The 26,352-nt window shown below is 40.2% G+C and overlaps 1 protein-coding gene across 2 annotated transcripts; it reads left to right on the top strand.

The window, feature by feature from the left end:
• Positions 1 to 11,214: 11,214 nt before the first annotated feature.
• NUDT4 (nudix hydrolase 4) lies at positions 11,215 to 22,733 on the top strand (the record flags this gene model as incomplete). 2 transcript variants are annotated; one of them, XM_084255096.1, is made up of 5 exons in its annotated part: positions 11,215 to 11,313; positions 19,998 to 20,108; positions 21,140 to 21,184; positions 22,226 to 22,310; positions 22,531 to 22,733. In XM_084255096.1, the coding sequence occupies 5 exons, from the start codon at positions 11,215 to 11,217 to the stop codon at positions 22,731 to 22,733; spliced, it is 543 nt and encodes a 180-aa protein (XP_084111222.1). The 2 variants fall into 2 exon arrangements, with proteins under 2 accessions (XP_084111222.1, XP_084111221.1); XM_084255095.1 differs by having other exon boundaries at positions 22,223 to 22,310.
• Positions 22,734 to 26,352: the final 3,619 nt, after the last annotated feature.

Genomic DNA, 26,352 nt, shown 5'->3' with positions numbered 1-26,352 from the left:
ATATTCAGCTCTTCCTTGGGAAAGCAGCCAAAAAAGCTGGTGAACAAACAGTGCAAAGAGAAACTCAGATTCAACACCTGGCTTGGACCTGGAGCAGGGTTAAGCCAAATGCCCACGGATCTGTATCGCTAGCCCACTGGACAGCCTGCCAAATGCGTCCCACAGGGCACCACACTTAACTGGTTTCAATCTGGACATCCCTTCACAGCCCCTACAGTGCTACTGTTTTTTTCTGAAAGGTCCCCATCCCAGTGAATGACACCCCAATCTATCCCTATACTCTAGAAGCCATTGTACAGCACCTCCTCCTTCATCTTTCACATATGATCAGTTACCAAATCATGCCGGCTCCACCTCCTAAATATCTTTCTGATCAGTTCTTCCCTCCAGTTCCTGCAGCCACAAATTCTGAATGACCTTCCTAAATTGCAAATCTGATCATGCCATTGGCATGTTCTAGTCCTTCTGTGGTTCTACATGTTTACCCAGAAGTTTCATGAGACAATTTCAAATGATTTCATCACCAGGTACTTAACTATAGTAAGTCATAGGGCTTAATATAGCAGAGTAGGAGGCTGTGTGAACTCAGAGAATACCTGGTCCACTTTAAAACATGCAAGCCTAAAACTATTTAAAAACAATTGCACTGGCCTGGTAAAACTCTTTCTGAGGTGATGCTGATACTTCTGTCAATAGTTGACAGTGTAACTGTGCAAATTCCTTAGCCTACTTCTAAGTTTACAGTGTAGCAGATGCCTACTACTTTGGCTTCATCTTCAGTTATTCTCAGGAAGTAGTTTCTGTTATGCTGAAGATTCTCTTTCACACAGCAGTGCCTTTGAACAAGATCTTCCCTTAGCCCGGTTACTTGGAATTGCTTCATGTGCACACCTACAATGCATACCTATAATGATTCTGATAAGAGTGTTATTTATAATAGCTAGGCAGGAAGGGAGAGGGGGGTTTAAAGAAATAAAATTCCTATCAGTAGGAACTGGCTAAATGAATAAATACTCCTTTAATCTGGTTTCCTCTTTTTCCTTACCTTGCTGGAAACTCTCAGTTCAAGACCTTCAATACCAGACACCCCAGAGCCCCAGGAAGGGTAGTACTCCAGACATACATCTGTTACTGCTTTTCCTTCTCAGCTTGCAAATGTTTCACCTCTACTAGATAGTACTTTGGGGACTTACCTTATAACTGCACAAATTAGGTTACAAAATAAATAGCAAAGACATAATTCCCTAGAGACAGTTTTCCTCCCCTATATTTTAAATAAGACTCAGAAAATATTGTTTGCATCACAGAATACAACTTTTAAAAAATTGTGCATATCCTTGGGGAGCTAATGGACATTTTAGGGAGGCTTCCAAATACGCACTACTCTACGCCCTTAGACGGTGTTTGCCCACTAAATATTGAATATGATATTGCAATACTCTTATGCTAGAAAAGTTGCTTTTAGGCCTTAGTCAATTCCACAAAATGTTAATGGGGCAATATTAATCATTATGATTGTTTAGCATTCAAAAGAAAGTGTTATATGCTCCAGTGCCTTTCAAAAAGTCACTCTAAAATATAAAAGGGAATCCAACTCCACTCCCACAACTGGGTCACAAGCTCCATTGGCTGAAGTAGTTTGAGTGCTCAGTCACATGAAATAATTCTATTTCTCAGAACTTGTCCAAAGGGACCTCGCCTGCCTGCAGAGATAGAAGGAAAAAAGAATTTTTCGTATACCTTTAAGTTTGACCTGCCTCATTTTTCTCCCTTCCTGTCCATTGATGAGTGAGGTATGGAGGGGTAAAGGGGAAGTTGGAAGGGGAAGAGAGTGAAGGCTGAAGGGGAGGGCAGTAATGGGGACTTTCGAGGTATCTGGGCCTGTAGTAGCTGAGGTTCAATGAAGTCCACCACAAAGCTACAGTAACCTTACCACTTCCTACTGTGCAAACAGACCGAGTTGCACATCTGACTTTAAAATTTGAGTGGCCTGACTTCAACGCATTATTTATGTGCAAGTTCCTCTCAGAATCTTGTCATAAATAGTATATTTATCATTATTGTTGGGATGATACGTGCTTTTTTCTCTCATTAACCAATATGAAGCAACTGACTTAACACTTGATTGAAAAAATCCATAAAGAGAATCTATTGTGAGTTTCAAATGAACATCTCATGATAAAAAAAAAAAAATTGGAAAAATACAGACAGGAAAGTATAAAGAAAAAAGAAATAGGCTTCCTGGACCAAATTCCAACATGTGTGTGGAGACTTTGCCAAACCAACAAGAAATTCTCAGACACCAAAAGTTTATCTGAGAGTAACTAAATTCATCTCAATTTTGACACCATCTACCCAGAGACAGCATTAGATTCCACAGGAAAAGGATTGCCCTTCACTTCAGAGGCCAGTTGCAAGTCCTGGTTGTTGTTACCTGAGCTTCTGAGCAACCACTCACAGATTGGAAGTCCCCACAATTTCTCTTTAGACTTCAGGTGCCAGAGGCAAGCCCAGGTTATTACCTGTGCTTCTGATAGCCTATCAGTCACAGAGCTCAGGAAACTCATTTACTCACTAGATCACCAATTTATTACAAAGGACATTTATTATTTAGGAACAGCCAATTGGAAGAGATGCATCTAGCAAGGTACTGGAAAAGGACATGGAGTTCCAGGCGCCTCTCCCCCAGGCCCTTCACGTGTCCTCCACCCTGGAAGTTTTCTGGGCCCCATCCTCTTAGATTTTTATGGAGGCTTCATTATCCAGGCATGGTTGATGAAATCATGGGACACTGGTAACAGAGCTCAATCTCCAGTCCCTCTCCCCTTCTCAGAGGTGGGGGTGGGGAACAGGGGGCAGTACTGGAACTTCCAACAAGCTAATCACTGGTTGGTTCTCTAAGCAAAGAGCTACAGACCTTAGATGTTTTCCTAAGTCATCTCACTGACACAATAAAAGATACCCCTATCTCTCTCAACACTCACAAAATGTCAAGGGTTTTGGAAGCTGTGAGTCAAGAACTGTGTGTGAAGACCAAATGTGTATGAGAAATACATCTTGGTTATGTGAATGACCAAATATTTGTCTTATAAATCATAATATCCACAACTCTATCCAAAATAAATATTAACTACATTTCTAATTCTTCTATTATGATCTTTAGATAATTTTAACTGAATTGTGTTTACTTTTTACACTTAAAAACCAAACTTGGTAACAAAATGTTGCCTTATTTTCTAAACTATGCATTGTTTTTGACTGCTGCGTCATAATCTTTGCTGTGGCTATATTATAATTTATATAACTATCTCTCCACACTTAGGCTTCATGTAACACTTTAGAATATTAAGACAGAATTTAACCTTTTTTAAAAGCTTTCAATACTAGCAATGAGTAAATGAGAACTCTTCAAAAGAAGGTATTGGCTGCAGTAGGAGAAAAGTTTAGGAGGCATTTCAGTTATTGGTTTCCTTTTCCTGAGGAAAACAAGTGCAGTAAATATTACTGAATTATGAACAAAAACATGAAATACTCTAAAATTTCCTCAAGAACAATGTATTTCTTAAGCCTCTATGGACCGGCAGGACTAGTTCTATGGAGGCTTTGAGGCAAGTGAGGAATGTTGAATAAGGAGCACAAATGTATGAGAGGTGGTATAAAGACATGAAGTTGTAAGGGAATAGAGAAAACACAGACTGTTATGTCACACCTGGCAGCCTTCCTTCTACTGCTGCCTTTGAGGGCCATTGTACTGACTGATAAGCTTGCCACAAATACTTAAATCTCAGTGGAACACTTTCTTAAACAAAGAACTTTAACAACCTTTTGTTAACAGCAATCTCGTACCTCCCCTAAGTATCGTTCCACCAAATCATTCATCTTTTCCCATGCCCTTTAGACTTTACCAGCAAGAAAGTAGGTGGCCAGATGTCATTTCACGGAGTCCTAGTAGCTGGTGTCCCTACCGTGGGAGTGCTTTTAAGGTGATACATGATCTAGAGTCTTCCTAAAATCCAATTTCCTTGGACTTCAGTGGCAATCTGGGGAAAACAAAATGCAATGTATCAGTACACATTTGATTTCCATAAATTGATTATTTTTCTTAGAAAAATATCTTTAAAATTTGAATTTGTTCCACATTTTGCCAGAATTTCCAATCATTTATCATCACAAGTGGGATAGGCATTATTATCTCCATCAGAGAAAAGGAAACAGAGTAAAAGTACTGCCTGGTAAACTTAATATAGCATATACAGATATTGATTTATCATGATGTATATTTAAAAACTATATACAATGTTATAAACCAATTTACTTCAATGAAAATTTTTTAAAATAAAAACTTAAATGCTGCCACCAGAACCCAGATGTTTAGTGTATTTTGCCTGTTGTGACTTCACAAAATACACTGTCGCAGGGGCCTGCCTGGACATTGCTAGAGAACCTGTGGAGACAGGACTTGTGCACTTCTGTGATCAAATATCTCACAGCAGTTTGTACTTCAGTCTCATACCTGGCACATAAACCCTGAGTATATTCCTCAAGCATACATTGATATATTCTGTTTTTAAAGCATCTCCAAGCCCTTGCAAATGAGGATTTTAAAAATTCCTATCTAATTAACCTATATAAAAGTAGGAATCGAAGATAATTTTAGCATTCATTCTTCCACATACCTAAAAGGGATAAAGACAAATTTTTATGTCCAGAAATATATTGGGAAAACTATGGTTGAGATTTAAATAGCAAACCAAATTAGAAAATGTAAATGTATCTCTGAAATGCAGAAAAATCTACACTACTGTGGTTTAAATTAAATAAATGAAAATTTATCTTCACAATATCAAACTCTGTCAACTAAAGTAAAACAATACTTTTTCTTAATGACTGGAAATATAATGGCTCATCCTAAACAATTCATCAGTAGAAAATGCATCCATGCGTGAATGTTTCCCTTTTTAAATAATGTGACTTCTCAGTAAAGCTGGATTGTAAAAGACTATGAGAAAACATACAACACAAATAGAACACATCTTCTACATATCATATTTTAATGTATTATAGATTTCCTTTTTTTGAGATTTTCTTTTTAGAACTGAAAAGAAAAGTGATATTGAAAGCTACTTGCTGCAGAGCAATTTCCAAGAGCCCTCAGCTAGACTCTGAATGTGGTTACAATTTATGTGGATGCATTTTTAACTTATGCAAATGATAACTATATATCTTGTTTTCCTTCTTAGACTTTCTTAAAGAATTGTCTCAAGATCTATCCCTGTTGCTTTTTATTTTTAAGTCCATTTTGCTATGTATACTGCTGCCTAGCCCTCAACAGGGAGAACCTGCCTCTTTGACCTATGTATAAGGTCCCATTTCACTTCCTAACACAGAAGGAAAACTCCCCCTAAACGGCATCTGGGGGGGGGGAAGGCAGACACAAGTCCTTTTTTAATTCTGGACAAGTGGGGTTCTGAGTAACTATGCCAGGAGAAAAAAAAAATGAGTGATAAATATCTAAGAAGTGCCTCACAGTCTAGAACCTAGAGGGAGCACAAAAGTGTCCCCAGATCGCCAGGTCTCTATCCTCCTGGGGGCTTGCAGTCTAGTTACTAAATGAAAACCGTGTTTCACCAGGCAAGGATGACCACTGGAAACTAAATCAATCATCATTAAATTTTCACATAGAAAAGACTCAAGAAAATTTTGATTCACAGACTGTTATGTTAAAACTTCTGACATAGGCGAGCAATATTTTACATCATATATTATAAAAACATCATATAATTTCAAACTGCATTTTTGGTTATTTCAACCTTCTAGATCTTCAAACTTTTGACTGTGTACAATTTATGTTCTAAGAGTGTGGAAATTAATTTCCAAGCCCCTATGAATTATGGAACATTTCTCTTTTCCCTCTCCATCTTCTCTCCAATTTTCCTAATGGCTTACACTTTTTTATTTAAAAATATTTTCATTATCAGAAATTTTAAAGAAATACCCAAATAGTACAATGTATTCCTAGCACCCATATCTCAACTTCCACAATAATCCACTCATAGCCTATTTAGTTTCTTTCATACTCCTACCCATTTTCACTGTTCCAACAACCCAGATAATTTTGAAGGAAATCCCAGATGTTATATCACTTCAGCGTTGAATGTTTCAGTATATAATATATCTAAGGGGTAAAGATTCCCTTTTTCAAACATATCACAGCTGCTAAAGTAACAATAGTTTCTTGATGTAAAATATTCCATCCAAGTTCACACCCCCTGATTGTCTTACAAAGTCCTTAAGGAGCTCCCCGGTGTGCAGCGGTTTGAGCACAACACTGTGAAGCTGTCCACAACCTCTGCAGCCAGTTTGATTCCCGACTGGCAAGAAGATACCCACATGGCGCAGCAGACCTCTCCTGTCTCACCCGCTGCTCTCCTCAGCAGTGTTTTCGATCATCTGCCTGTTCTGCTCCCCACTCTGTCTCTGGTAAATTCTCTCACTCTCCTGTGCTTCTGGCCTGTACTCTAGTTATTGCATAAATAAATAAATCTTTAAAAAAAAAGTCCTTAAAAAATTGTGAATCTAGATCAAAATGAGGTTGCTGCATTGGACTTAGTTACCATGTCTCTTGTGGACACTGTGTTTTTCCTACCATTTATTCTGAGAAATTGTAGAGCTGTTGATGTAGCAAAAGCAACCGTTCTGAATGAAGTTCAAGATGCTGTCCTGAAGAGGTGGATGAAAACGTCAAGTCATTGCCTTTGCTGAGGAGATAAGCACTTGGCATATACCTTTCCCTCAGTGATAAAGAAGGGAAGGAAGAACTGAGCTTCTAGGCAAACATTTTTTTTAATATTTTATTTTATATAGTTCTTACTCCAGGCAAACATTTTTATTAGTCACAGAGAACTCATATAGAGATGATACTTGTGCAGCAACATGGTATGGAAGCAACATTGGAATGGAAGAGAGAGAAAATGAGCTGCAAATCTGAAAACCATTTATAGCTTTATTTCAACAACAGAGGTTTAAAAATAGTCAACCGAGACAGGCTTCTTTTAAAACTTTGTAAATGCTGGATGATTATTTTTTAAGATTTTTAATTCAAGGCTTTACTTTATATTAAGAATTAACTTTCAAGGAAGGACTAGGATCAAAATAAGGGGGGGGGTGAAATTGTATGGGGAATATAACCAAAATGATAATGCTAACATTGTGCAAAAATGAAAAATGATGTAAGAATTATATAAAATAAAATATTAATTTATAAAAAAAAAAGAATTATCTTTCAGGCTTTGCTTTCTCCATTCTAGTCTGTCCCTTTTGTAAAAGAAAAAAAAATCCTTTCTATGACATGAATTTGTAACCATGATTTCCACTTCTGTTTCTCACTGTAAGGGCTTCTCTTCCAGATTCTACCTTAATCTAAGTTCCTTTTTGATTTTAAAATGGAAAAGAAGCTGCTGTGTTAAAATACAACACAGATGAAAAAAATTATAATTACCATGTAACAGAAGCAGAACAAGCAAAAGGAGAATGCTATCCTGCATTTTTGCCTGTAAAATGGGAACAATAAATACCTCACAGGTCTACTGCTAGGATCTTTCAAATGAGATCAGCAAAAGCACCCAGCACTAGCTCACACACAGTGAAAACGAGCTGTCATTATCCTTAGAAAGAGAGAGGAAGGGATTGACAAGATCAGTTTTACCAAAAGAGAAGGCACTTTCTTTATGGAAACATTGTAAGTCAGTTATAAGACAAGATAGGAAGCTCCCTGTCCTAAGCCCTTCTCTTCAAACTTATGGGTCATACCCTCTCCAGGATACATAGTGAAAAAGACACAAGGAAAAGAAATGCCCTGCAGAGGTCAACGTTAAACTGTTCGCTTCTCTGGAGTTTCCAATATTTGAAAATAGTACAAGAAATGACTCTGTATATGTAAGTTCTTAGTAAAACAATACTGTGGTAAGTGAACTAAACAGATTAACCTGAAATTGGACTCTGATCCCCAAGGGCATTGCGGGTGTTGCCCTGTCTTTACTGGCCTTGCAGAGGAAAAACAAGCTTGTATCTATCTCAACTGTGATATGGCTGGCTATGAACTAACTTCCACTAGTGCCTAAGTGCATTTCTGATGCATAGTTCACTTTAGTCTGTACTAAGCAGGGAGGGCTGAGCTGGGGTGTGCGTCCCAATATTGAGGACCTGACATAGGAACTGATAAACAAGATGGTATTTGTAATTTGGTCTTTCTCCAGTCTCTCATCTTAGTCATACCAATTTCCTTTTTCCTTAGGACTTTATCAAATAATTGCAAAAATCTAATTAATGAATGAGCTTTAAAAAGGGGAAGATGGTTACTCATCCTATCAAAGCATTCTTCTGCTTAAGTCAATAACTTCTGTAGACCCCAAACAAAAGCAATCCTTTATTCCAACCACAAGCTGGTTTATTCAGAATGAAACGACAGAAGAGAGGGCAGGCTGGTGGGTAGTTGGTGGTGAGACACACATGCACTTCACAGGTCCAAGACTAACAATCCCTACACAATCGCTAGGGGACCACCCCCTCAGTTCCACAGGAGGGGAAAACAGCATTATTTCTCATGGGAGATGCAAGGCATGTTATGTCCTGTAGTTTGTGGTTTACGTCTGTGTAGACGCTCTCCTTCTAACCTCCTGACCTCATTTGAATAGGGTTCTAAATATTCATGTTCACACAGCTTACTCTTCTTTAAACGCTTCATAGTTTTAAAGCACTTTCAGTTTCATTGTGATCACTTAGTTCATTTGAAAGTTGAGAAAAAGCTATATATAGCGGTTGGGACATTTGAGACTTGAACTCAATTCCCCCTTCTGTGAGTTGGTTTACAGGCATCTTGCTCTTTACTCCTCAGTTAATTCTGATTCATGCCTCACCTCAAGTAATTACTAAAAGGGAAAGGCTTGAAAGAACTAGTGTTTATTATAATAATATAACAATATGATACATAATAATAACATATAAATCAACTAGTGTTTATTGAATACCAACTTGAAGTCAGATCTTTGAGCAGTTTTAAGCAGAGGGAAGCTTATTCTTTGTCATTTAAAAAGTCTAAGGTGAGAGGAATCATTTTATCAATTTGAACCAATTATCTAAAAATACTATTCACTACTAGTAATATTCACCACTAGCTAGGAGCCCCCTCGCTAAATATTTTCTGCCCAATTTGTAAATCTGGAAGTAAACTTCAAGTGGCTTTTAAAAGAAAGCTGAGACTTTGAACATGTCTCTCTGCACAGACCTGATAAGATTCCCAATTGTGCTAAGTCTCTTTTCTTAAATCACGTATTTAATACGAACTCATCTACAAACTTGCATCTGCTGGGTTCTGGGAGTAAGAAGCTGAGTAAGATACACCAGTACCAAACAACAAAGAAGTCAGTCTAGAACTGGAAGACTAATGCTCTGGGCTCTCCAAGGACCCCACATCTGAATGGTCAAGCTTCAGGGCCATCAGGCCAGAGGTGGAATCCAGCTCCCCCGGACTCCAGTTCCAGCCACATTGGCCTTTTTCTCTCATTTCCTGAACTCTCCTCCCTCCTGTCCACACTGGCCATTGCACATGTACCAGTTCCCTCAGCCTCGAAAGTTCACCAGCTCCCCATCTAACGAGTTCCTCCTCCTCTTCCTTCAACACTCAGCTCAGCCCTGCCGAGCCTCCAGCCCCACACAGCCCCCAAGCCCTTTCTGACTTGCAGATCTGATCAAATCTCCCTCCAAAGGCCTCTACCACCTTAGGCCCTATCACACCGGTACTTTTACAAGGATAGGTGTGATTGCTTAATATTTGACAGTCTGCTTTCAGGTGCTTAAGTTCCTGGAAGGGCAGGAGCCGGTTTAGATGCCAGTGCCTGGCACACAGTAGGCCTTCCAGGAAAGAATAACAAATGGTCTGAAGTTTGACCTAAGCAACCCGGGCCTCTGTGGAGGGAGCAGGAGGGAGTGGCAGAGAGCTTCTTCCCAACTTCCAGAACACCAGGCCTCCTGCAAGGACACTCTGAGAGGTATCTGTCCCAAGTCTCTGAGAAACAGTGAGCTCCAGTGAGCAGAAACTCCCACAGGGTGGCGTTTCCAATATATTTAGTATTGGGGGCCGAGCCCCTAGCTATCCGGCTACTCAGCACGTGATGCATAAGACAAACACTCCATAAAAATCAGTCATTGCCAGTATTAACGAATATCCTGGGGGGCGTGGAGGGGGGTGTTAGCCACGGTTTCAAAGGTAAAGCTTCGGGCGACCCTGGGAAGAATACAAGTACCTGCCCCCCAACCCATCACTCCCTCACCCCAAGATTTACACAAAAAGGAAATCGGCTTTCTCCCTTTCTTGTGGAAAACAAACGTAAACTAAGAAAACCCTCTTGGTCTTCACCTTTCTAGGCCTTCTCTCCTCGCGCTACAGGGGCGAACTCTGGAAGCGTCTAGAAAGGGGCACAGCAAGGCCTCCCGCCCTTCCCGACCCCAGGGCAACTTCGCTGGGGCCTGAGCAGTTACACCTCCCCTGCCGGGGCTGGCCTTTTAAAGGCTCAAGGGGAACGTCGCGGGATTTACAGACAGGACAAGAGCGACGTCTCCCCTCTCCCCGGGCGCGTAGTGCGCGCGTTTCTCCCGCGCCCGCCGAGGGACCAGCGCCCCCGCCCGCGGCACGCACCCGCCAGGCGGCAGAGGCCCGACTCCCGCCACCTCGGCCCCGCCGCGCAGGCGCAGTGGCGCGCTGGGCGGGGCGCGCCGGGGGCGGGGCTTCGGGGCCCCTTAAATACGGGCGGAGGGGGCGGTACGGGGCCGCCGCGGCGCTGCCTGCCCAGTCGGCGCGAGTTCCCGCAACTGTCTCCGCGCGGCGCGAGCCTCCAGCCTCGCTCTTCCCACCCCCCGGCGTGGCGGCGGCGGCTGAGGCGAGCGGGCGGCGGGCTCCATGGAGAGCGGCGGACGCCCGGGCAGAGGCGGCGCTTCCTCCCCGGCATCCGGGCCCCAGTGACCCGCGCTCGCGCCTCGTCCCTCGGCGGAGCGGGCGCCGGCCCCGGCCCTGACCGGCCTCGCCGTCCTCCCCGCGCAGCCGCCTCGGCCCCGGCGCCCCTGCGCCCCGACTCGCCCTCGCCCCCACACCCCGGCGGGGTGGCGGCGGCCGGCCCCCCGCGGCGGCGGCAGCAGCAGCAGGAGCAGGAACCCGCCTCTATGATGAAGTTCAAGCCCAACCAGACGCGGACCTACGACCGCGAGGGCTTCAAGAAGCGGGCGGCGTGCCTGTGCTTCCGGAGCGAGCAGGAGGACGAGGTGAGCGCCCCGCGGGGTCCCGGGCGGGCCGGGGCGGGGAGCGGGGGGGCCGGCGGGCCGGGGGGGGGGCGCCTGGGCCTGGCGGGTCGCCCGCCGAGCCTGCGTGTGGCCCCGGGGCCGGCGGAGATGAGCGCCCCCCTCCTTCCTCCCGCCCGCCGGCCTGGCCCGAGTTGCTGGAGGAGACAAAGGGGCGCGCCCAGCCCCCCCCCCCCCGTTCTCCGGCTCGGCTGTCCGAGGACCGCGGGCCGAGGCGCCCCAGGAACCCCCGGTCCCCCACCCCCCCACCCCCACCCCCGGCCGCGCAGGTCGCGCCTAGCGGAGTCACCATCTTAAAGCCGAGCCAGCCTCGAGTTGTGATAAGGGGGTGGAAATGGCGTGAGGGTTGCTTTGCTGCCCAAGCCTCCCTCTCTCTGCCTCTGTTCCGTGTTCCTTCCATGTTGCTGCAGTTTGCGGTTGAGGAGGAAATCCAGGCATGCCCGCCGAGTCGCCAGGCGCTGCGCTTTCCAATCTGATCCCATTTGGGGGAGTTCTGGCAGTCCCAGGCCTGGGTGGGTCTTGTCACTCACAAGCACGCGGCATAATTACACGTGATTTAAGGGAGGGGGCAGGTTGCTCTCTTTTTTTAAAGTTTTTTTTGGGGGGGGACTGCAGGAAGATGGTTAGTGGGGGATATAATGCCAGGAGGGAGCAGATGGGCTCGAGGTGGACAAAACTGCCATTTTTAGGGTTCTCTCTAAGCTGTGAACATAGTGACCCGCGCAGCTTTGCTTTGCTCGTTTTGCTTAACATATGGACAGGAGCCTTTCTTGTTGGAAGAGGCAGCAGTCAGGCTTCTGTCATTTACTGCACCGCGTGGGATATGAGAGTGAGGCCCCTGAGGTTTCCCTGGAGAGGGGTTTTTACTTGTTTCAGTTAATTTAGTTAAAACTGGCTCACTTTTAAATTTGCTTCGGGCAATAGCAGTTGGTAGTTGCTACAGATCTTTAACCTGGCCACTTCTGAAATGATTAGGTGGGGGTGGGGGAATTAACATTCTAGAGTTCTGCTTCCATCACCAGCTATGCCCAATAAAATACCAGGCCATAGCTGGCGATGGAATTTAATGGGTTCCTGATTTGCTAGTCCTGGTAGTTAGGATGAGTATTGACATAGTTACACTCACTCCGTGACTCTGCTAACAAAAGTCAAAGTGCTTCAAAACAGATCTCTTTATACTCAGGTTTTGATTTTTGTTTTTTGAAGAAGAAACCTATATGTTTAGTGTGATCAGTGCTTAGTTGGGTTGCCTTTGAGGGCTGAAATCTAAATTCTGAAGGAATTTTCAGAGTTGTGCAGTGTGAGGCAGAGGCGCTTACTGAGAGCAAGCAGTACACTAGAAAGACTAGAAAGAGGTAGGTTTTTAACATTCACAGAGTCGCTGGCAACCATTAAGTGCATTCTGTTTTTAAAGTTTCGAAGGTCCTTGAGAGAAGGGCCACATTAGGACACAGAAAACTTTGATATGAAAGAATCTTGATCAAAATTGATCAAGATAGTTCTGATTTGCTTTGTGTAATCTTGATCTTATTTGAGTGCTTAAGATATATCAGGTGTTGCCTAAAGACCTTTAGGTTACATTTAATCCTTTTAGTGCTGGTATTCCCAGTTTATAGGTGAGGAGGAAGCTACAGAGTTTAAGTATGTAACCAAAATGACATAATTACAAGTGGGAGAGTGGGAATTGAGGATCCAGCCCTGCTTCTGATGCTGGGCTCTTGGCAAGGGGCCTAGCCCTTAGCAATTGGGTACTGGCTGGTTGCTGAATGTGTGAGATTTGTGATACTGAGCTTGGAAACCTTTCTGAAAGTGGTGACTTTGAAGTCTTGCCATAACACGAACTTGGAAGCCAGCTTTGTAACAATATATAAGTTCCCAGGAGAAAATGGAAATGGAAAGAAATTTTGTGAATGTGCAAGCAACGTCTGAGGAGAGCATCAGAAATTACATTTCCAAATGAATGAGCTACTACTTGCTTGGAAATTGTTTCTACTGTAATAAATGCTCAATTCCTAGTCTCTAGTTGAGTCAAGCGACTAGTGGGTTGAGAAACTAAGTGAAGATAGTTTCTTAGAGAATATGCTCCGAGAGAAGACTCTGGAATTCCCTAAGTAAAATGTACAGCCAACTTTAACATCTGGCGTAGCTCTTTAGGGACTTTCATTTCTGTAGTTGTGTATATATTTGGGGCTCTATTATATGATAATTACAGGATAAATGCTATTAGTTTTGCTGTTTGCCAATAAATTTGTTGCTACTCTGTTGAAAATATAGTGCTAGCCTTCCAAGGATAAGCTACAAATCAAACTGAGCCCACATCACTTTAGCATTAGCTAAAGAGAAATGAGGATAAGGTGAAATAAAATGATTGCTGTTTGACCCCAGAAAGCTATGTAGTGCTCTATCTGGCTCTCCCTGGACTGAAGGAGTTCTCAGTAGCCCTTATTTTAGAACAGGTTATTCTAGTAAAGGCATTTCTAACAATAGTATATGCTTTGGGGGGTAGTTTTATATTTTTTCCAGTTTTGTCTCTTTCTGTCCTGTGAGTTAAATAAGAAGAAATCAGGCAGCAGAAGTAACTTATCCCAAGGTCACAGAAGCAGGCAGGTTGCTTTGAACCTAGGGCTTTTATTTCTAAATCTCATGTCCATTTGATCTTCCTTCCATCTAGTTCTTTTTGTGGGGAACCACCCTTACTTTTGGCAATTGGCGTTCCAGACAAGACCACAGATACAGTGCCATAGAGGAAGTGGGATACATTCACAACAGGTCACCAAAAACAGATTCCATTGAGCTTACTTAGAGATATGACAGTTTGAACAAGGATACAAAGATGAAAAGGGTCAGCTCCTAAGTAACATTCTGTAGCAGGAGGTCAGAGGAATGGCTGGTATAAAGGGAAGTGTGAAGTAAAGTGCCATCCGGTGGTTTAGAGCCAGTGTGAGTCATTTCAAGTTGGATTTCAGTGAGTGGGAAAGGAAGGACCAAATATCACAGATCAGAGCAATACTTTGGGACCATTTTGGCTGCAGCTTAGGATAGGCTAGAACAAATACTGGTCTAAAACCAGAGCACTTTAAATGTAAGGCTAAGAAATTGGTATATAAAGGAACTTAGACTTGGTGGAAAAACAATCACAAAAATCTATAAAACTCTAAGACTTGAGTCTACAAAACAATCCTAAGAAATAGCAGTACAGTTAAATCTCCACTAGCATTTTTATGCTTAGAATCACCAGGCGGTCCACTTTGGGGGCTCATACTTGCTGAGATTCAAGTCCTTGAAGATACTTGTTTCTTAAGGAGACGTATCAAAATTAAACAACTGTCCCAAGGTCATCCTTTCTAAACCTAGGGAAATGTCACCAGCGTCTTCAGCTGTGCTACAGCAATCCCAGCTCTAAAGAATGGCTTTGTGGGCTACTAAGTCAGCCACTTTCTTCAAGGGAAAGCACTTCTGTATTGTTTTTTTCCCCTTAGTGTCTTGGTACTCCACAAGGTTTTCTCTAATAGTGTAAAAACTTACCCTATCACTTCAAAAAAATGGCATACTGGGAGAAAACATCATAACCAATCCAATCTACCATTATGGACATATTAGTTCCATAATCTAATTTGGATTGGCACATTTTCACAGCATGAACTGTTACTTCTGATTCTCCTGTAGCATGGTACCTCTGTGGTCCAAAAGTATTACTGATTTGCTTAATGGATGAACGTAACTGGTTAGTATATATAACCACCATTGTTGTAACTTAGACGTTTTTAAAAATCACAAGTGCATAGTGGGTGTTCCTAGTATACTGTTAGCCTGGTTTTGGTTAAATGACTATGAAAAATTAAGTATGGTAGAGGTAATTTTAATCATTCATGCTATCCTGACTCTTGATAACGTGGGAGGAGAAAAGACAAACCCCAAACTGCTTCTAAATAGCTACAATTCACAAAACTCTTCATTTTTAGATATTGGGATCACCTAAAGATTTCTCTTAATATTTTTGTTTTCCCAGGGAAAACCTGTGGTAATTCAAAGTCACTAGTTTTCAGAGACAGGCCATGACCACAGCAGTTCTCAGGGTAAAAAGCTGAAAGACAAAAGGGGATTTGGGGCCCTCTGGTGTAGGGGATTAACTGTCCCATGTGCCTTCAGCCTCTGAAGGCAGACCTAAAACAGACCTAAAACAGCAACAGCATTTTTTCAGTTTACATGCTCTTATGCTCTTAGTAGTTTCCCAATGAAGAGGCCTTGTTGGGTGATAGAGGGTAGAGAGTCTATCCAATAGATCATTCCAATTCACAGTCAAAGCTTCATCATGTAAGACTCAGGACTGAAGGTAGTCAGCTTGAATTGAGGAAGAAATGTCTTCACTGCATTAGGGTTGGGGTTTGAGTGTGATTCAAGTGTAAATTCTGCAGCCTGGTTGGTTGACTGGTCCTTATATAAATCTTTCCTTTGGTCTCAGCTCTGTCTTATTTGGAAGGATTGTCTACTTCCATCTCTTTCATCTTGTCCCTTGTCATCCAGCTAGCTTCTTGGATACACCATATACCCGGAAAGATAATTGAAAAGGAATTTAAAATCTATGAATGACCATGTATGGATCTGTCAGCTGTTACTCTATCTTCTTACTGAATAAGTTTTTATAACTTTGTTAATTCCGTAATATCATTTTTAAAGTATTAATTAGCATGCTAAAGCTATATAATATAGAAGATTGAAGATGTCGTGGAAATGTTTAGGGAGATAGACATATAGAAAAATAGTGCTATGTGCTTTGCTTCTTTAGGTTTAGAGTCTTCAGATGTGTAGGAGGGGTTTTAATTATCCCAGCATCTGCTTATGCCATTTCATATTCATTTCTTCCACCCTGGCAGATCTGTGCCATAATTCTATCTACTCTTGCCTAAGTAAATCCCTTAGATCTTGCTCTTTGTCACCATCCCCCTAACAAATGTGACTTTGACCTCATTTGAACTCTGAATGAAGTACTGAAGATGAGTAGACATAGTTAATGAAACACTGGTTTTCAATTGTATACAAAGGTTCATTTTCAAAATCACCTAAGCTAGAAGCTTAGATGCCAGTCATTACCATATCACAAGTATTAATCACAAATTTAAATTGGTCCTTTTTTGAAAGGTACATTTGAAATTAATGGTTTGCCCAAATTTAAGCATTTTGGAAAATTGAGGACTCTTGCACAGTAAGTTGTTTTCAGCTAAGTCATTTGTACGATACTTACATAGATCTGTTTTCATGAGGCTTTCTAAAATGTAATATATGAAGGGAGATGTTAAACCATGCGGGGGTCCCTGATCACTGGCTTTTGGAAGAGCAGCTTATGTGTTAAGAAAAGCAGGCACAGGCTATTCTAAAGGGTTTTTCTACATTATTAACCTTACGTAATTTAGCTCGGAAAGGCTATCTTGGAGAATTGGGAACATAATAGTCATTGACCTAGATAAGTGACACTGAATTTCATTTTTTCAGGACTCAGATTTATAAATATCAATGGTTTTGAAACTGCTATTTACTCAACAGGGCAGTACTTAAGCCACCTTCCTGTCCCATTAGGAAGGTAATCAAGGAAGTTGCTTGGAGAGCATAAAATTGAGTAGTAAGAATTTCATCCAGGTAATAGAAACCAGATTATCCTCAATCTACAGTAGTGCTTATGAAAAGAGACCTCTAATTCCACAGGTGAGGCAGGTTACCATCTATTTTTTCCTTTGATACAAGATAATGCTTTTGTACCTTAAACATAACGATTGGGGGCCTCCCCTGGTGGCGCAGGCGGTTGAGCGCAGCACTATGAAGCTGTCTGCAGCCTGGGCAGCGCCAGTTTGATCCTGGCGAGGGTCCCACATGGTGCAGCAGACCTCTCCTGTCTTGCCTGCTGCTCCCCTCAGCTGTATATTTCATCAGTCTACCTGCTCTGTTCCTCACTCTGTCTATGGTGAATCCTCTCAGCCTCACGCGCATCTGGCCTGAACCCGGTTCTTGTATAAATAAATAAATCTTAAAAAAAAATAACGATTTTTTTTTTTTGTTTGTTTTAACGTAACAGTTTGTGTTCATTTGCTGGTTTCAGTCTGAGGCCACAATGTCTGAATACCATAGATCCTAATACCACAGATCCGTGGTAAGCATTCTTTTTGAACAAAACACAAAGGTGAAATCTGATTTGCAGTTTTCACCTTGTTTAAAGTAGAATTTAAGTTTACGCCATTGCAGCACTTTCTGGATTTTGAAATTCCCTTTTTACAGTCTTTTATAGTAGTCTCATCCCCACAAAAAAAAAAGACAGCAATTTTCAGTAACACGCTTTTTTAATGAATATTTGCAATCTTTTTGGTAATTCTTGGCCTGCATCATTTCACCATTAACTCTAATAAAATGATAAAACAAATGCAGCTGGCAAATTTTTGGAAGAAGCCTGGTTTCTGAAAAGCTGATGCAATTCCATTGGCGAGGATGTGGAAGAGCTAGCACTTACTGAGTGAGCGCTTACTTATACAGGATCTAAGATGTTTAATAGTCATTAACACTGAACAATTTTACAAGTATACTTTTTATAGACAGGGAAATTGGTGCTTTGAGAGGTAGATTATTAGTCCATGATTGTGCATCAAAGAATGAAACACTTCTAGGTTATGATCTTTGATACAAACACCTTCACATCCAAACTGTTAGTCATTTCTTGCCAGATTTGCTTATTCTGGCTCTTTAGTTTTTAATTTTGATACATAACTCTTTGCTAGTAACCTAAATCTTAAATTTAAGGCTCTTACATTTTATTTTATCAAAATCGTTATGCTTGGACTTGGTAGTAATCTCATTAATACCTTAGTCTTTTAGCTAAGATTTAGTGAATTAATGTTAATTTACAGCATTGTCCTGGGTTTGCCACTGTCCCACCAGTTACTCACATAGAAGAGCAGTGCAGTCCTCACATACCTTGAGCATTAAGTGATCCCTACTCTGTAGTGAAGGTGTGCCCACAGGCAAAGATGTGCTACCTTTTCCCCTTCAAATTGATGGAGTTAACGTGCCTGACTAGCTATTGCCTTAGATCTTAGAGTTTCAGAACTTGGGGGGAAACTGGGAATTGCTGAATGACTGTCAATACTGTCAGCCTGGAACTTTTGGACTGAGGAGGTTGAGTTCCTGTTGCTTCCCTTGAGGTGAATCCTATGCTGGTTTTGAACTAGGAAGGTCCAGCAGTTCCTCCTCCAGGAGGGAGGGAGGAAGCTAGGCAGATGGAACTAGTATAATGCAAGTCAAAAAGTTATTACCTACACTGGGATTAAACTTTGCTCTGAATCGATTACTTTTTCTGGTGAGAACTGTTTACATTTATATCAAGGCAATGCACCAAGGTAATTTTGTAAACATTTGTGTTAGAGTTGGTTAAGATATCAGTTACCATCTATAAAAAACCACTATTTGGTTATTTATTATAGCTTTTTTCCAAAAACTTTTAGGTGAATTTCAGTCTATCTTGGCCAAAAACTTTAATTTATAAAATAGATGTGTAGTAATTATTTGCGGTGTTATTGAAATAGTTAATCTCCAGGATATTCTTTGACAATAATTTGATTTTTTTTTAATGTTTGCACACTTCAGGCTGTTGTAGATCACAGATTGCAGACATTTCCTGCGAAGGGCCAGATAATGTTTTAGGTTCGTATGCCGTATAGTCTCTGTTGCAACCACTCAACTCTGCTGTTGTAGCACTAAAGCAGCCATAGACATATGTAAAAAATGAGTGTGACTGAATTCTCATGAAATGTTATTTATGAACATATATGAAATTTGAATTTCATAAAAATTTAAAATAGACGCCATTTTTAGCCCACAGCCTGTACAAGAAAAGGCAATGGGCTATCACTTGCCAGCCCTGTTCAAGATCATAAATTATAACTTCCTATTACCAAATGGAGCAACTTTTGCTCATTTATATAGGATTGGAGTATGAAGTGTGCCTCTTTCCACCTAGTTGTTAGTGTAAAAATAAGTACTCCCTATACCAAGCTACAGCTTTACATGAATTTCCTTATTCCTTTCTCATAGCCCCTCTTATCTTTAATTATTCTTACATTTTATAGATTAATTACTATGCTAAAGCTATATAATATAGCTCTAGAAGACTGAGGATGTTGTTGAAATGTATAGGTGGCTTCATGAGTGGGGATAGGCATATCAGAAAACTGCTTTGTGCTATGGGATGAGCACCTGTGGCGTCATACTTCTTTTTAGAAGAATAAAAAGTCTATAACTAAAGAACCACTGATGTAATAAAGTTCAGTGCACAAAGCTCTGTGACTAGTAAACCAAGTGTCTGCTTTTATCCTTTGTTAGTATTTAAGAATAGCAGTTTTATTCTCCAGTCTGGTCATTTAAAATGACATCAGTAGGTGCAGAATGATTTAACGTGGTCATGTTACTACCTTTCTGAATTTAGAATTACACAGTATTTACAGAGGTTCTCAGCGATTCCTCTTTTATAATGTGTGTGCCCTTCATAACTTTAATGAAATTTAAAATGGATTAATGTGGAGGAGACTTACAACAATGTAAAATTATGCTGTTTCTTATATCCATGGTGCTGCTTTGGCAGGGAGTAAGCAGTGATGGTTGTCTTGCAGGTGCTGCTGGTGAGCAGTAGTCGGTACCCAGACCAATGGATTGTCCCAGGAGGAGGAATGGAACCTGAGGAGGAGCCTGGTGGTGCTGCTGAGAGAGAAGTCTATGAAGAGGTGAGAGGAATATTAGTTCTCCTTTCACATTAACTGTGCTTAGGGAACTGACAAGGCAGTTTTCTGTGTGAGGGCCACAAACAGGGCACTTTGCTGCATAACACTGAAGAGCAGGTGAAAAGACAGGCAGGCCACACCAGTATTTTGCTGTTTACTTAGTTCTGCATTTTTAAACATGTGACTATATAGGTAGCATTTTGCTAAGCAGATTCATTTTCTACCTTGTAAAAATGAGCTAAATTCAATGTCTTCCAGAATTGTATAATGTACAACTTCTGTTATCAAACTTAACTGATTGCTGAGCAATATAGAACATGATGGCTTTACCCCAGAGCAGTCTTGTTACATTGAGCAGGAACACACAGGCTTTAATAATATGCTCTAATTCTTTTTTCAAATGAGTGAGAAAGAAGCAAATTGTTTTTTGTTTGGTCTTAAAGTTTAGTAAAATATGTGTGCACACATGCACAAAAGCATACATGGCCCCTTTGTCTTCTTAACATACAGTTTAAGAGAGAGAGAATTTGCTCTTACTCACAGGCAAAACAGCATAGATTAAGTGCCATAAAAATTTATTGAACAGCAGTGATGGCATAAATGGGAAACAGATGCTAAAGTTCTCTCAGTGGGTCTTGGTGTATAGTTGGAAGGGCTTAATAGAGACAGATCTTGAAGCATAAACAACTTTATGAGGCAAAGAAAGGAGATCAGTTCACACAGAAAAGTCTGTTTTCATTGATGGAAATTTGTCCCAAATTGGTAGAACGTCTAGTTTAGTTCAGTCCTTGCCTTTTCTTATAAAGGACAATAGATCTGATCAATAGAAAGGTGAATGTGAAACAAATTTAAGCCATGTCTTACAGCAAAGCATAGGACATGGATTTCAGCACAGCCAAAAAGAGCTCCACAGGAACAGGCTTGGTATGGGAGGGCTCCTGTGTTTAGATTCAAAAATTGAAACTTCCAGAAAATAGCTTTCATATCAATTACATTATGAAAGGTAAAAATTTTACATTTCATCTTTTTAATAGGCTGGAGTCAAAGGAAAATTAGGCCGACTCCTGGGCATATTTGAGGTGAGTTACAAAGATAATTCTCTCTGCTGATAATAGAATTAAATATCACTGGACCAAGTAAATTATAAGTATTAGGAGGGAATGAAGTAAAGCTACTTAATTTTCCTATACCGTAAGTTTTATACAACATTATTACAGTAGTAATTACCTCTGTTGCAGAACAATGGAGCGGATACAGAAAGGCTTTTCTCTGGCTTTACTGTGCTGGTTGGGTTTAGATTTTCTTTTAGGAGGCACAGTATTCTTAATTTTAACTTAAGGGCTTGGGACTGCTATAGATGCTTTCTGGAAATGTACCTCTTACTTTAAATGGTAATACATAACAGTAACTTTATCCTTACAGGACTGTGTGAGGATACAAAACTTGGGATATGCAGACTACAGCCTAAAAGAATAGAATTTTCTCCAATTTAATCCCTATTACTGAAGGCAGATGGAATTTGTGGAGAAGGGAATTTGAAAGTGATAGGAATTCTATGGGAAGCAGGGAGAAGTGAGATCAAGACATGAGACCCAAGCCATTCTGAAATACATTTGAGCCCCAGATTTAGACCTACTTACATGGCATAACAGACACACTATGACTCTCCTCCAAGACACTATGGAAGGGTTAAGCTCAGTCCTTCTGGTAATGATGTGTCTTTAAGCCTTTTTACGGGAATTCAGGAAAAAAACTCTATTCAGCACTTCATCGGATTGAGTTCCAGAAGATAATAATTGAAGTTGTTAAACATTGCCAGAATTCAGCACTTGCTTTACCCAGTTCAATAGCACCATCTCCTGGTTAAATCAAAAAACATGTTGAGGGTTTTCTGTTAACTCACTTAAAGCTATCTACCATGGGAAGGGTATAGTAATAAGTGCTTTACAAACATTTACAAATACTTAAATTTCATAGATCTGAGTGGAAAATAATGTTATCTTTCCCTTTAGAAAACATAAGAGAAAAATAGAATTGTCCACCATTCACCCTGGTGATTTCTGTGACTTTATGAACCTCAGCATGTAGATTAAAATGCTTTTCTTTTTATATTCAAGCAGAACCAAGACCGAAAGCACAGAACATATGTTTATGTTCTTACTGTCACTGAAATATTAGAGGATTGGGAAGATTCCGTTAATATAGGTAAGTTATCTTTCCTTTTAACATCTTAAATCATTGATTACTGAGAGATTATCAGTACACATATGAATTACCTTAAAACTCTTCCCCAACATGTTATCTAAGCCTTTTCTAAAAAAGTCATTGTGGGGGAGGAGCACCAGCCATCATTATGGTTAATTATTAGTGTTGATTGTGTTGTTTTTACTACTACTCTTGTAAACAATGACGTACTATTTTCTAGGAAGGAAGAGAGAGTGGTTCAAAGTAGAAGATGCCATCAAAGTTCTTCAATGTCATAAGCCTGTACATGCAGAGTATCTGGAAAAACTAAAGCTGGGTTGTTCTCCAACCAACGGAAACCCCACAGTCCCCTCCCTTCCAGATAATAACTCCTTGTTTGTAACCGCTGCACAGACCTCTGGGTTGCCATCTAGTATAAGATAGAATGAACAGGGAGGATCTCTCCTACCAAGTACAATCTTGTGGGAGAGCCTTATTTTCCTTGGCAAACATCTGAATGACGCTTGCAAACTGTATGAATTTGCCATGCAGGGTTTTCAAACAATTTGCCTGTATTTCAGATGCTTTCAAATCTTTTTTTTTTTTAAATAGTGTAAAATATTTTAATAAGCCAAAGCCATGTGGGATTTTTTTTAGATGCCTTAACTCTGTCCTCCTTCCCACCTCCCATGTTATTTCAGCCATCGGTTATTCGCAGCAGCTTTTCAAGGTTTCTGTCTATTTGACATTCTGGTTTTTGTCAGATCAATTTGCTTGTGGGCTTATTTGCCCACTAAATTGTTTTCTTATTCACCTCATTAACATATTCAAGAAATGCTCCTGTTGTGGGAATTTATAAAATAATTCTTGGTATTAAATCCATCCATCCAGAAGTTGTTCCATGGGGTCAAAATTTTAATTTGTGAATTCCAGATTTTGGCTATTTCTGTATGACCCAATAACTCTTTCCAGACAAGAGTCTTAATTTTCTATTTATAGGCATCTGTCAACTGATTGTCTCAATTTTTTTAATACTCAACACCCTTTTATTAGGCGCCTCACTACAAATTTTGTCTGTTTTGACAAGTGATATATAATGTCACACGGTACTTGATAAGGCTATTTCCTCTATAACTCAATAGTCCTTTTAACACAGTAAAACTCTACAGTTGGTGATTTTTTTTTTTAGGGGGTGGTATTGTAAGCAAAATGCATGTAGTAGATATATCTTATCATGAAAACTATATTCATGGATTTTGAGTTAGCATGTTCAGTTGCCAATTCCCTCTATCCACATTCTCTCTCAGAATGTCTCATCTTTTATAGGTTTCAATAGTTACTGTTTATCACAGGCATTAAAACATACCTGAACGAAGAAAAATTTTGTCTTACACTTGACTTTATACTCACTCAAAAGCAAGAATCCCATCTAAAGCACATGCATACCTTAACTGAAACTCCCATTCTCCCCATCCAGATCAGAAATGAGGTGGGAGGAAAAACCCTTGAAAATAAAGTGGGGCTGGGGTTGTAAATACTGTGGCTGGTGAGTGTAACGTAGAAAATAAATGTAGTTATATATTCTACAAATTGTCAACCTTTTAAAAGTATAATTGCTGCTAAACGTAGAGTACTGTTACACTTAAGGAAAATTGGTGCCATTGTTTTGAAAATGAGATCTTGTGCCATAAATGCAGCTGAACTAAATATTACCATTAGTTCACAAATTGATGGTGTCAAAGGAATGAGTAAAATAGAAAACTTTTAGCCAGTGACATTTTGTTCTAAATTATGTAATGTGATCAAACATGATCATCCAGGATTTTTATATTTTTCTTTTTACAGAGGTTATTCTGGGTGTTTTTTAAAAAGAAAACATTTTAGATCCCACAAATTGACAATTTCTATCACTCTTCAATAGACTAAGATTCTTTTTTCTCAGTAAACTCTGAGGTTTCTTTAAATTATATATTTAACGCAACAGAGAAACTGGATTGTTTTTGTATATAAGACTGCGTCTGCCTAAAATGCTGTCACAAGTACTGGGGGGAGGGAGCGTTGGTTATCTTGTACATGATATTCTTAGAGGTAATGCATGAACTTATTTTATAAACTTGGACTATGTATTTTACTTGTAAAATATGTACAGTATTAATGTCAGCCATCTCTCAAAAGTGAACCTATAAATATTGTTGTATAATTTTCTTTGGTCAGAAACATACGGACTCAGTAGTGCCGCTTTGTCAGGATTTTCTTCTTTGCCATTTAGCAAACACCTTTCTTTAGTCTATGCAACTAGCAACTTCCAAAAGTAGAGGAAGGACCTCAAGATTTATTTCTATTAAGAGACTCAACAGTTTGAATCTACTCCGGGATAACAAAGTATGTGCTATCTCAACTCTCCCAAGTTTAGCGTGCTGGGACTGTCAGCTGTACTTTTGGTGGGTAGTCAGATAAAATTGGGTAGCTAAATTTTTCAGTCCCATATGCCTCCTAAATAAACAAACGTACAGTAAATTGACTTTCAGACACAAAGTAGTAACTATACTGTGTGTCTATTTTTGGGTCTATTTTTAAATAGGTGAAAAATTTCCACCCAAACACATGCCATTCAATTTTCTGTCGATCACAGTTGTATAAAGCAACAAAAGCTGAAGAAGGGGGGTGGGGGGAAAGAAGGACTGTTGTATACACTTGACATTGCTTTGCATGGTCTCATTTGAGATGATTGGTGTAAGAATCTTGACTTTTTTATATATTTGAAAACATCGAATAAAAATGGAAATAAATTCTTTGTCTTTTCCTGACATAATTGGACATTGTTCAAGTTGAAATTTTGCCTGTTGTTCTGCTTAACTGTTCTTCCACGGATGATCACATACAGTATTTTAGTAGCACATTTATGTATTTCCCATGACCTTTCCTAGTGTGATCCAATGGGTTTGGAGGAACTCTGCTCACCAGTAAGGTGTTATTGCCACTTCCCCCAACAGATAAACTTCTCATCTTAGGCACCAGTCTAATGGTGGGTGTACTGTGTCATCTTACTGCTCTCTCCCTGAAAGGGTTTTGTTACAGTTCTTTTTCAAGCTCTTACTCTGTAATTGCAGTATCTTGCCAGTACATTCTATACTGCTACCACTTTACCACAGCTCTGTTTTAAAAGAGTCACTGCTAGGCACCCTGCTCACCTGTGTTCCACCAAAATACTACTTCCCTGAGACACCAATTTCAGGATCCTCACATGAATGTCCCATTCTAATCTCATTTGGGTTTTTTTGATTGTTAAATTGGAGAAAGCCTGGCATTTTCCACTATCTTCACATAAGAATGTAAGAATTTTCTACAGGCCTCTTTAGGCAGAATAGGCAGAATTTTGTAGACAAGTGTCACAAGACTAGTTAAACAGCATTTGAGTTTACTGAAGTGATCTTAATTAACAATGTCATGGATAGTATGTTGCCTTGTAGTTGGTTCTGCCTCAAGGTTTCAGCTAATACTTTCACATATAAATAATTTTTCTGGGAGATACACAGTAATAGCTGTTTTATGCTCAGCATTGGCTGGCGCTATAACATTTCTGCCCCCAAGGAGTGTATGTATATATGCCATAGAGGTAGGTAGCGCATCAGCCAGTGTGTTTAGTAAATTCCTGAAGTGTCCTTCAAGATGTTATAGGTGTATGGGTTCTTTTTTAAATTCACACCATCTTCAAACAATTTTATGTAAAAACATGGAACTAGAGACAGGCTGATGTGATATCATCCTTGGTGCTACTAACCCTTTAATAATTTCCTGGCTAGTGTCATTAGGTGAATTTTAGCAGTTAACGGGAAAGGGACACCTAGGCCTAGTTTAATAAAGCAAAGATCCAAATTTACTGTGTGTCTCATGGCACCATGTCTTCTCAGAAATTAGTCTTAAATTTCTCTACTTTGAGTGATTAACAAATGATCCTAAAGTTGCTCTTCTGCATTTTAACAACTGACACTTCCCAAAATGTGGAATACTGTCCTCATGACATCACATTTCCTGGTTCTTAGCAAACACCAGTGCCAATATG

Source organism: Talpa europaea (genome assembly GCF_964194135.1).
Source record: "Talpa europaea genome assembly, chromosome: 15".
NCBI lineage: Eukaryota > Metazoa > Chordata > Mammalia > Eulipotyphla > Talpidae > Talpa > Talpa europaea.
Note: the sequence above shows the minus strand (reverse complement) of the source record. Positions and strands in the feature narration are given on the sequence as shown.